The following is a 12,666-nucleotide window of genomic DNA, read 5'->3' on the forward strand; positions in this document are numbered from 1 at the left end:
TCTATTTGTTTTTGGGAGTATTACTTCATCTAAGATAACACTTGACTTATCAATCTGCGAACCAAATAAACGTGGTTGGTGATTTCCTGCCTGTAGTTAACAATTTCACAGAAGACTTTCTTAGAAAACCGATGATACATATCATTTCGGCATTTCTTGTAAAATAGAAACCACTGAGAAATATAACAATTACGCAAAATAGTAGTTTTCAATACTGGAATATATAAAAGCTACTTGTATTATTTTGTACCCAAGTACTTTTGTGGAAATTTTGGTACAGTTGTTAAGCACAACTTTAAGAGAAGTTATAACTTTCTAAATATACGCTTGTAAAAGAATATGGACCATAGTTTTTCCGGCAGTTCGCTAAGAAATTAATGAACTGTTCATTCGTTTCTGTAATATCTTCTGGGCTGTTTAGATTTGTACCTTGCGTTCAACGCGATTTGAGTACAAGTACTTTCATAAATATGCGTACGAGTTCAGGGCATCCGAGAGCCTGAGAAACCAGTTTACGCTTCAGCCTTCTTCGGGTCAAGAAGCAGTTAGATCCAGGTTTATTCACATGCGTGATCATTTCCTGCAGCGCGGTAATGCGTGCAGAAAGAACTCACGTTCGTATGTGTCTTATCGTACTACTGTTTATACGTCACATGCAGCGGGGTGACACTGAATGCTAGTTAGTATAGAACCCTTATTAGCGACAATCTATTGCAAAACATTACCGCCTGAATCGAGCTGGGTGATGAAGTAACCAAAGTTTAGCAAAACTTTTCAGTTTTCCCCCACGTTTGTTGGTAACGCAGTTTTCTTGCAGCGCACTCTCGAGGTAGAAAATCAAACTAATCTCCATTGTGTGTTATTATTATAATCGCAATGCTACCACTCTTGCTAGTCAATTTTTTTCTTTTCAACATTTGTTTTCGTTGCTGTGGTAATAAAATGTCACAAGTTCTGAAATAAAAAAGTGGAAGAGGAAACTTGTATCACCGGATTGGTCACATATAATGTGCTGTAAAATACCTAGATGGCAAGAAAGATGTAAATAAACGATGTTCAAAGATCAGAGGACGTTCTATAGGTGGTCTTATGAGTTGCTTTTCAAGCCAAACTTGGCCCTTCAATATATCTTTAAGGCACATTCTATCATGTAAATGTGGAGCGGCTAAAAAGTGAAAGTTACGCTACCGACTAAAGACTCATTGTACATTATACTTACGCACAGTATTAACATTTGAATGATATCGGTATATTTGTTATCCAAAGTCATTAAACTGTTATTGGTGCGACACAAAATTTTGCGTTTAATTTTTATCAACTGCCCAATCTAGATCACTTTTGTTCATCTAACTTTACAGCAGTCAAAGAACTGGGGAAAAGCCATAGTGAGATAGGCAAGGTAAATATGCCTTTTGCGAATATAGTAATGATGTTTTATGGGTAAGTAGGTACTCTTAAAATATTAAGGTCCTGAAAGTATCAGACCTAAATCTCAATTGGTTTTCGATAAAAATAAAGAAAACTAAAAACTTTTAAATAATTTTTTCCATAGGATTTATTCAACAGATTTGTCTAAAAGTTCTATACGTCATTAAGAGAGTCCAGAGCTTTCACAGTAATACGTACTTCTAGGAGCAACAATCTGATATTTGATTAAAAATCCGCAACTAATTTAGCCGTCGGAATAAGATCTTTCTTAAAAGAGACCCCGTAACGTGGATCTAAATGTAAAAGCTCTGTCACATCTTTTGGGATCGGAGTATCAGTTAAGATGACCAATCAATTAAATTTGTCTGGATATATAACCATCCTTTTCTTTTCAGAGGTTAAAAGATTATCGGTTTTTTTCCAGTTAGCAAACTTAGTTTTCCAAAATTCACTTTCGAATATGAGTGCTGCATGTGCATTACTAATTTATAAATTTAAAATGCTACATTAAAACTTGTACAAATTGTGTCTGAATTTATGCTTATATGCAGACGAATTGAAACATGACCGATTAGGATTTAATTTAAAGAACATCAGGTGTATGGGTGATAGATCTAATTTCTTACTTGTTAGTAAGACGATTTTCTGATTCTTCAATCTTCACAGTCTCCTTGACATAGAAGACCACCGTCTCTAAAGATTAGAAGTCGATACTCCGCAGAGCAGAGATACATCCCTTATCGTGGGCCCTCCTCCGGGCATATGTTTATTTATCATCTACACAGCAAGAAACGGTTGGAATCCTTTTGTAATAAGTAAGTCTACTATTCTGTGCCGCCATACCATCTCATAAGCTTTGCCGTGACGTAGGATTTGCTGGCGAAGCAATTACAGATGTATGTTTGTAACTGGACAAGGTGGTCCATTCTAGAGTGAAATTCCTGAAATCCATTTTGGAGGGAATTATATAATTTTTGTGTTCTAGCATCTATTTGAATCGTCGGCTTAACATTTTTTCGAGGATTTTTCAAAGATTGTAAGCAAGTGCTGTCGGGCCGTTACTTGTGGCGTTTGTACGATTTTTCTTTGGCTTTGGTATTGGTATTATAGTAGCTAGTATCCGTAGCTGAGAAAAGGAAGTTTTCGTCCAGATAGAATTGAATATTTGATTTGCCGTTTGCCACGTTTTCTACGGATTTAATTTCGGTTCGGGTTGCAAAAGCAACTACTAAGTTTTCACTCACTTGAGATGTGTATTTCACGAATTTACGAAGTATTTTTATGGCACACCGCCCTTCTTTTTTTACATTTTATAGCGATAATTTCCCTTATTTCAATATTTTAATATATTTTCTTGGAGCAGGTTGATTTTATGAGCGTGGGTGTAATAAAACTGATGTACACGAACATGTATCATCCGCTCTCTGAAACCGGGTAGGAACATTGTTCAAAAATCGATCAAAACTACAATTTTAACGTTTTTCACGTATATCTTGTTTCCTTTCAATTGTACAGAAAAAAAGTTCAATACTTTTTTTTTTCATCTATGAAAGGTCTACGCAACTGCACGCCGCGAGTTGAAAAATATTGATCACATCAAAAGTTATTGGCAAAAATCCACTAATTTCGTCGTTTTAAATACATAATAACAAAGCGATTATTTATTACAATAACGTCTTCGCATCACAAGTTAAACCATTCTTTGCCACTGTCAAACAATTCGTACGGAAGCTGGAATCTATAATAGAAATGGTTCTAGACTTATGGCCTTATAAACAAATTAGCTAAACATCGACCTGTACAATTCTGAGGGTTATCCGACGTTACTCTGATCTTTGTAATGTTAGGCTGCACGGTAATAATATTGGAATCCATAATTATTTTTTTTTAAAAATGCAATCTTGCAAAGAAGTGAATTTTTTTCTTATACGCCCTTAGTTGAAAAATGAAACTAACCGTTTATTCGACTGTTTTTGTAACATTTAATTACAGATATGAAAAGAGCATGAAAAAAGCTTTAATTTGAAAAAAAGTTTGTTGAGAATCTTTTTTTATTTTTAATCTGATACCGCGCAACGAGGAGAATCGAATTCCCTAACCCAAAATTGTAAAATTTATAAGGCAAAGCCGTCATGAGCACATTAATTAAATGTACATGTTTAGTTATGTTTTTCTATCAAGACATCAACCATTTTTTTTAATTAAAAGCAAGTTTAATCTATTTTCTGAACAAACAGAAAAGATTATCTTTCGATGTTCCCAGTTATATTCACACTTACGATCAAAAAAATTACAATAATTGTCGTATCATGCGTTGATTGTATATAAATACACAATTACTACAAAAAAAAACAACCGTTATTTAAGCAATTTATTTCTTATTATTGCATATTTGCCTTAGAATAAAAATACCAAATTGTTTAAGAAAGAAGGTAGCAGCCACTTCCTTTGTCGGCTAACGAAGTCGAAAGAAGGACGCAGGTACACGATTTTGAATAGGATCCAGGGTCGGGCCTCAGACCCAAAAGAACAGATGCCGAGGCAGTCGTGGCTTGGCTGTCAAGCAGTTTGCTTCGCCGTAGCTGAACACTACAAATGAATTCGTGACTGAAAATTTTCGCGTTAGAATCAGATTTAAAAAAAAAATGACCATTTATCGCAAACAGTTCCCGAGAAAAGTGCGACTCAAGTCGCGCCGTTGAATTGAACGCCCGTATCGCAATATTTTCCGCGTCGAGTTAGCTACCCCCACCCTGCCCGAGCGCTCCGCTGACTTTACAAAATTTTTTTCGCTCACTTACCTTTTTCCCGAATATTTAATATTTCGTACAATGAAAGTAGGCCGTATTCCAATCGTGATCATATTTTTTGCGCTACTTGTTTAAATTATCGAACAACAGGCCGATAAGTTTCACAGCCTGTAAGCTCCTTTGATTTCCAACGAATCTCAACAAACTTTTTTTCAAATCAAAACTTTCTTCATGCTCTTTGCATATCTGTGATTAAATGTTACAAAAACAGTCGAGTAAACTATGAGTTTAATTTTTCAGGGAAATTTTTAGGAAAAAGTGAGAAAAAACAAACGAAAAATCAATTGCGCCAGTTCTTACGCATAAAAGCTACGTGACTCAAATTTTAAGATGTTATTTTTTAGGTCCCAAACAGGCATTTTATCGGGTAGCGTTAAAAGGAATACAAATTTTTTTTTTTTTTTTTTTTGACACACTGATGTATACTTAAATATTTATTGGGATACCCTGGTGAAAATAATATCTACGCCAAACTACAATAAAGTGCAGAGTGTTAAACATTATAGAAAATAGTTTTTTTTTTTTGTATGTTTTACTTATAAACAACTATGAAATATTACAGATGACAAAATGAAGTCATAAAAATTTAAATAACACTCCATGAATTCTCGCAAATCTATAGCTTCGAATAAAAACTGAGAATTTTTGCAAGTATCACGAAATCTACAGCTTCAAAATGAAAAGATTGTTTTCCATAGAATTTCGCAGAAAAATATGAATTTCTATAAATGATTGTCGACAAGATTACGAATATGCACAAGAAAATATGACATACTATTTTTGAACCACCGCTAGATGTCGTATATCTCTCACACGGAAAACATGTTGCAGACAACTTATAAGTACCTAGCAGAATTCGGCTCTACATTCGTGTACTAGTCTGTTCGTTTGAGTATAATCTGGACGGATTTAGAGAATCTGTCGTATATTTTTCAACTCATCTTGTCTCAATAGATCAGGCTTATAAGAAACCAATATTTGTGATTTCTCTGAATTAGGAATTCACAAAATTCTACAACAAATCGCGAAATTGCAAGCCATTCTACAATTGTCACTAAAAGCCACGACCATCTACGCAAAAGTTCGATGTTCCACGGAAAAGTACGATAATCTGCAATAAAATTCTCTGCCAAAATTATGCACGTGTCCGAATTTCTATATTCAATCGTAAAATGAAATTTGCAGTTAGGCGTAGAAATTATTCCCACTAAGGAAATTACACAGTATACAGAATTATGAAAAACTACCAAATCTACAAAAAAAAAAAAAAAACTGCGCTATTCTACGAAAACATTTTTAAAAATTCTACGTGAATTTAAATAAAATTTTTGTACGATTTTTACTTAGAATATCGCAGCAACTATTAGTTATACCAGGGATTCTAGATTTGAGCACCAAGCTTGCGCTCGTCTGCTCTACGTGGACTTGTATTAATTGTCCATATTGGAAAATGTCCTCATAACGTCGGAGCCTGGTTACCAGCGCCAATTTACCACCACATCATAACCTGAGTTTTTGATTTCAATAGAGACAAATCGTAAATTTTGGCGTTTCAAATTACTCATGTCACATAAATTAATGAAACGTGATCAATAATATACCTGTCCTACCATCCACGCGCGAACAAACACGGTCAACGATCAGCTGTCAGCCTGGTTGCATTAGTTTGATTTTTTTCCACCAGATGACGCATTGTAAAGTAACAAACCCAATAGTGAGGCTTATCGCACTTCTCACCCACTCTCACTTTATACGCACTGTTACGGATTGTAAACACTCTGCGGTCGCGCATGATGGAACACATCCTTTCATTACGAGTCTTGCAAGAAGATTCATTTCTTACTCGTATTAACACGAGCAAACTTTACTAACGGCCTTAGCGTTAATAATAATAGTATTTCTGTTTTTTACAGATTGATCTGTATATATTTAATTAGAGTTTTATATATATTTCGATTTGTTTCTCTTTTAGTTTTCAATTTTTTTCTGATTTTATGAATTATGAAATATTATGTGGGAAACTTGAAAATTTTGAAAATTCACAGCTCGTTAACAACTTCGACTCCCAGCTGGAAATTTTCAGCGTTGTTTGGGGATAGAATGAAGTATTTTCCCTGAAAATTTCAAGCGATTTCGAGTTGATAGAAAAAAGTTACAGCTATCTGAAAACAGCAATTTTTCAGAAATCAGTTGGTTTTGCGAGGCCGTATATAAAAAGGAACGTGGTAATTGATAATAATTCTTGTAGGTAGTGATAAAGTATACCTAGACGAAAAATTTGTGCCGTCGATTGGCTGTCTACTTGGAAAATTCTTGACGTGGCAGCGTTTCAAAGTTGTGCGAAATTTTGCTAAAATAGCAGTTCATGAAAAGGGTCCTAATTAAACTGGATTTTGCTTTGGAGTAAAAAAATATTTTTTTCCTCAAAATACAAGGTCAGAGAAGGGGAATGCCGTTTGATTCGAGTCTTTAAGTCCCATAGAGCTCTCATGAAAAAATCGTGAAAATAACTAAAAAATTGAATTATTAAAAACTTCCAAAATTTCTATAGCCACCAGATTTTCTTATATTAAGCTCAAATTTGGGGAATCGTCTTCTTTTATAACCTACTTTCTTGAAAAAAAATCAGAAGCCGAATCGCTGACTCAAGCCCGCAGGCTGCGGTCGAAAAGTATTGGACGTACCCATATATATATATTTTTTTTTCATACTTGATTCCGTTCTAAATTTTCTATTACTCCGTTCAGGAATTTGTTATCTATATTAAATTCGTATGTGAAACGTCGCCAGAAAATCTGGGGCCCTTGTGATGACGTGCTCGAACTCTAAATAGGATAGAGAACCGTCTCCATCGATGTCACTTTCCTCCAATACCTTGCGACAGATTGTGGCTACTTCCTCAGCACTGAGAGCTCCTCTGACTAATTGTCGACAAGTGCGTTCTAAGTCACCGAGTCCCAGCACTCCGTCTTCGTCAAAATCTGTAATTACGTGTACGCCTAACAGTGTAGTATAATGAAGGGATTACTATTTTATTTTACCGTAGTTTTGAACAAATAGTCAGTTTCCTCAGTATAATCGAATTGGCAACACGACTCAATGACTAAAATGTATTTAATTTGAAAACAACAATTCTTAAAATCAATGTGAATTATTTATTAGTTTGGTAATATTTTGAAAAAAAAAAAACTTCTTGTCACTTACCATAAATTTTAAACGCATAGAACACTTTCAAATCGCGCGACGCGTGTTCTGAAAATACGGACATCATTTCCAAGAATTCCTCAAAGCATATACCTTCGTCCAAACTCCAGCCGGGATCTCGACACTTGGTGAAAACTTCGGCAATCCGTTCCATAAACGGATTTTCCTGAAGTATTTAAAAAAAAAAAAAATACAACTAAATAGTGTGGTGGATACTATTATGTAAAGAAGCAGTAAGTATGATAAAAAATGACATTTGTGGAAATATTTGCTGTCTGGTATTTGCTTTCCACGTTTTAAGCAAGTGTCATAATACACAGTTTATTAATATTATATAGAGAGGTAACTCTATTTGAGCTCTTTTTCTCGTTTTCAATTGTTTTTGCTGATTTATGTTGGTGTATTTCTTAATCGCATAGCAGATAACTATACTAAGAAGCGTCATAAAAACCTGTGCTGAGTTTGAAATGAAGTTGAATCCATAACATTTTGCCACTACAAAATAAGAAAAATTAATCAGCCAATAAAAAAACATGTCCTTTGCATTTCCCGTGTAGCTGGACGCAATAGTTGGAAAAACTAAGTCATGCTGGAAGAAAAGTATTCATTTGGTTGGAACGCACACTCAGGTTACACAATCTCTTCGACATTCTTTTCCGAGACATCCACTGATACGAAAAATCTGACAACGTCACACAATCTATGTCAATTTTTCAGCATTAACCGCGAATTTTTTGACACTCCTCGACCCGATGGATAAGCAGTTGATGACTTGAAGAGAAAAAAATTTTTATATTCAGTCAAATACATAAGTAAATAAAACCCCTGTGATCAATTTTATCTCTCACACCTAATGAAGCCACCTATAAATTTGAAGCACCCTTCCTGACTATTTTTTTGAGATTTTCCCACGCGCGATATGCAACCTTTACAACAAGGACAAACAATACAATAAACTAAAGAGTTGAACCATACTGATATAATTTTTCGTAACAATGACAGTAAAACTGCAATGGTAATACTGTTATAAAATTTATAGAAATATCGACAAAGCCAGCAACAATAAAAATAAAAATCATAACAATAGTGATAAGAACGATAGTAGTTATGAAAGTAATAAATAAATAGTAGTTTTCGTACCAAAGCGGTGAAATTCAACAACAAATCCACGCAAGGTCGGAAAACTGTACGGCCGTTGTGCGAACATTATTTTTTGCAACACATGTATCAAGAGTCCCTCTTTCGGTGCCTGTAATGCGTGTGAGAAATGGCTCTTTTTGCAATGGTATGAACTGCGCATGCGTAGATAGATTATAGTCTCTTTTATATCCACTAGTTACTTTATCAGCGCTATTTTGATACTCTGGTGACTTTCCGCATGCTTTTTTGACACTCTTATGTATTTACTTTTTTTGCACGCTTGTCAGGCATGAGGGGGATTTTTTCTACACTCTTCACAAAAATAGTATGTGACACTCGCGCAAAGAAGCGGATTCTTGATGAAAGTTGTGAAGTCGGTAGCACTCGGCTTTGGCTTGTGCAGCCAACTTCATAGTCTTCGTAAGATATCCGCTTTCTTGCACTGGTATATTAAAGTACTATTTCGATATAGAAGCCGTAAAGTACACCGTTACGGTCACGTTTTCCGGTCGTAAAGTTGAATTTAAGCTCAGTTGAACACGTGTTCGTAAAGTTGAACTTTAAGGCCGGATATTGATATATAGTGATATTCATTTAAGTAACTATGTAGTGCGAAATATGTATAAATAGAAACATTCGTATAAAAGAAATTTACGTAACGGTTTTCACTAAGAAAAATATAATACAATATGTTATAATACAATGATGCCAAAATATGAGCCTTAAATGAAAAACAATGTGAGAATGGGTTTCTAAAATTTGACGATATCAATTAGTCTATCTCACCCTCAGCTCCGGGAGACGCGTAACGCACGATAAGGGCAGACGTAAATTTGCTGCGTCTTGGGCTGACATCACTCGTGGTACAGTTCCTGGGTCACCCATGTCACGAAACCTTTTATGAATTCTAAAAACGGGCAGAAATATCACTACAGCTACACGGAGGGGAAGGAATTCGTCAACTAACAAAAGAGATTTTGTTGGAGTCCATTCGCCTCGATCCAGTATGCCTTATTTGTTCTAAATACGATGACTTCAATTCAACAATTTCGATTCAATTAGTCTGACAAAATTTTTTAGTCAAGCGGATTCCTTGATTCAACAAAAACATTTCTTATCGCGATCGAATGAAATATTTATTCGGGCGAACCTTTTCATGTATTTCCGAAATTAAGTCAACTAAATATCATATCATTTGAAGTTTATGTATTGTTCCTCCAAGTCGCATGTTCGATGACAGAAAGCGTTAGGTACTTCAAATAAAATGAGTACATGAATCTAACCAACAAAAAATTTACTTCGATTGAATGCCATACTTAGTTGATACAACCGGAGCTAAGTTTGACGTAACTGGTTGAATAGGATGCACTAATTTGTTTACGAGGTAAAAGAAACACACCATGCTTTGAAACAAATGGAGAATATATTCATCGTAGGCATCGGTCTATTAGTACGATAATCGATCGCTAGGGGGTCAACTTTCTCGCTACAGAAGTAGCTTCAGAGATAGTTATGAAACCGGGTAGTCGAGTAGGACGTCAGATTCGGATAATCTGGTATGAGATTATAATTGAACCTATTACAAACAAAGAAAGTGTAACATCAAGGTTCGAATCCTCAACATTGTGATATTGGCTACGATTAAACAAAGAATATTGACCCGTGTTCAATTAAGACTTCTACGGTATACATCAATAAGTTTACGGGGTTTATCCATTAAATATGAGGTCCAAGATGAGATCCAAAAATTATGATCAATGTGATTCGAAAAATACGATTTTAGGCGCTTGAATATCTTCGATATTCAGTCAATGCAAAAGATTTATGTAAGAATAAATTACGTTACCTGTTTCAACCGTTCACCTTTTGACTCAACAAAACATGAATCAAAACAAGCTCAAGGAGTTTTGCTATAACAAATTCATATTTTTAGAACAAAACGGACAAGGTACGGTTCAATCAAATGTTTGGTCATTCCAATCACACGTTTTCTTGACACAAAATTCACATTATTACAAAGATCTGACGCCGTTTTATATTGAATAAATTGATAGTCAGATTGATCATTCAATCCTTTCCCTCCGTGTAGTATGCTTTACGATGTAATATACGCTAAGCATTCCAGATGAATTCAACCCGCCACTGCAGACGAATACTTCCCTGACTTACGAACGTCTTTTTACTTAATCACAGATTACCGGAAAGTATATAATTCTAAAATAGAAATTAATAAAAAGGATGTTTTAAATTTGAACCTTCCATTTTTCTTAGTATCAATAGAAACTTCTTTTTAACTGGCACTGTCATAGCCGAATCATTTAACATCTCAAATAAATAAAATGATTCAATACAAATAGAATTACGAAAAGAAACTTTTTTTAAAAACGTATAGCCGTCGAAAAGAAGGACAACGTTTTTAAGTATTCTAGCTCGTACAAGAAAACTCGATTTTTTTCAAATATGCTGCTAATATCTATTATCACAATCATTACCAAAATTTTACACGCAACTTTATTTGGTAAAGAGCACAGAGTTTATATTTGAAATGATAATGTTAAAGCACATGAGAATGTTTACTATCAAATTGACAAACCTCAATATTTCTTTACGAGTAAAAAAAGTACAATCTTGATAATCCTCGAGTTGTTCTTCGGTAAAAGTAGCTACTTTATTCCCCATGCTTAACGAAACCCAACACTGCAGCGGACTAGATAGTTGACTAAGTGTGTAGCTATTTTAAATTATACTTGTAGTAAAACTTATTTAAATGATATTATTTCACTCAAAATTATTTGAGGAATAACGTCAATTCCATAAATGAATCTAACAATAAGTACCGCAACGGTCTGTGACTGTGTCAAATTCCGAATACCGTCTGATTGTGATTCTGAAGGTGAGCCGAACGGCGCTCCCATTTTTGGCGGATGCTCTGCCTCACCCTTTAAGCTAATGATAACATCGATATTTAACCACACCCACACCCTTACTTTTTTTCTCGTCACATATTATTCTTCAGTTACACGCGATCCTTGCCTGAATCAACGCAGGAATATTTATTACGGCTTGATTTAATATTATTTGTTTTCTATGATGAATTATGCCAATGCACAAAAATTAACGGTATCAGATGCAATATTTTGGATAATAATTATTCAAGCTTCAGCTGCTTATAAGGTCCCTATTTCTAGGTTTTCATAATACTAGAATTCACAGCGGTCTACTTGCGCAACAAAAGTAAGAAAAGTGACTATAATTATTAGTAAAGTGACTGATTAGTGACAAAAAGTGTTTAAAAAATTAGATATTTCTGCAAGATGAGACACTTAATTTTGAGGTATAGAATCTTAGGTTTAATGTCGGTTCAGCTCTAGGCGTGTATAATGTGTTATTAATGAGATTATTAGAATAGCCAAAATTTCTAATTAAAAAAAAACATCAATTCCTCAATTATATCGGTACAGCTATATCCAGGTCATTAAATTACAATAAAATAAAGCATACAAGCACAAAAGCTTGTAAAAATTGGAAGGTCAGGTTTCAGATGTGCTGAAAAATTAATTCATATTATGAGACGAGATGGGCTGAAAAACTTGTTAAGAAATTATAGATTTATTTTTCGATAAGTGCATTCATATAACAAGTTTGGGAGCAAATCTAAAACACGAAATTCCAATCATCCAAAACATGTTTAAAAAAAAATAATAGCGCATCTTTGGCACAGAGATCGGCTTCAATCGAAACTATGGACCTGGGCTTTGCGAAAGTTCAATATTTTGGATGGTTTAGTAAATTGTCATTATAGAGGGTTTTCCGAAAAATTAATCAATATCATCACAAAATAGTTGGAACAGGTGACTTTTTGTTGGAAAGGTGACAAAAAAGCGAGTTTCAACAAAAACTGACTTGAAGAGACAAAATTTACGCACTATGCGTCCTGTAACATCATCACTGTTCTGTGAAACTATTTCAAGAAACTACTTGATTGTAATCATAAACAGTTGTAAAGAATAATCTGATGTTGTACAACTACAGGCAGAACGTTAAAAGTTTGCCTAGAATTCATCAATTATTTGAGATCTACACT

The 12,666-nt window shown here is 34.5% G+C and overlaps 1 protein-coding gene across 1 annotated transcript; it reads right to left on the reverse strand.

Annotated features, from left to right (window-relative positions):
* Nucleotides 1-6,235: 6,235 nt before the first annotated feature.
* LOC124186339 (calcium and integrin-binding family member 3) lies at nt 6,236-12,663 on the reverse strand. Its single transcript, XM_046577970.1, has 4 exons — nt 11,176-12,663; nt 9,369-9,489; nt 7,443-7,608; nt 6,236-7,219 (listed from the first exon to the last, which is right to left on the reverse strand). The coding sequence occupies exons 1-4, from the start codon at nt 11,259-11,261 to the stop codon at nt 7,002-7,004; spliced, it is 591 nt and encodes a 196-aa protein (XP_046433926.1). The 5' UTR covers nt 11,262-12,663; the 3' UTR covers nt 6,236-7,001.
* Between the last annotated feature and the right edge of the window lie 3 nt (nt 12,664-12,666).

This window comes from Neodiprion fabricii, chromosome 7 (genome assembly GCF_021155785.1).
Source record: "Neodiprion fabricii isolate iyNeoFabr1 chromosome 7, iyNeoFabr1.1, whole genome shotgun sequence".
NCBI classification, from domain to species: domain Eukaryota; kingdom Metazoa; phylum Arthropoda; class Insecta; order Hymenoptera; family Diprionidae; genus Neodiprion; species Neodiprion fabricii.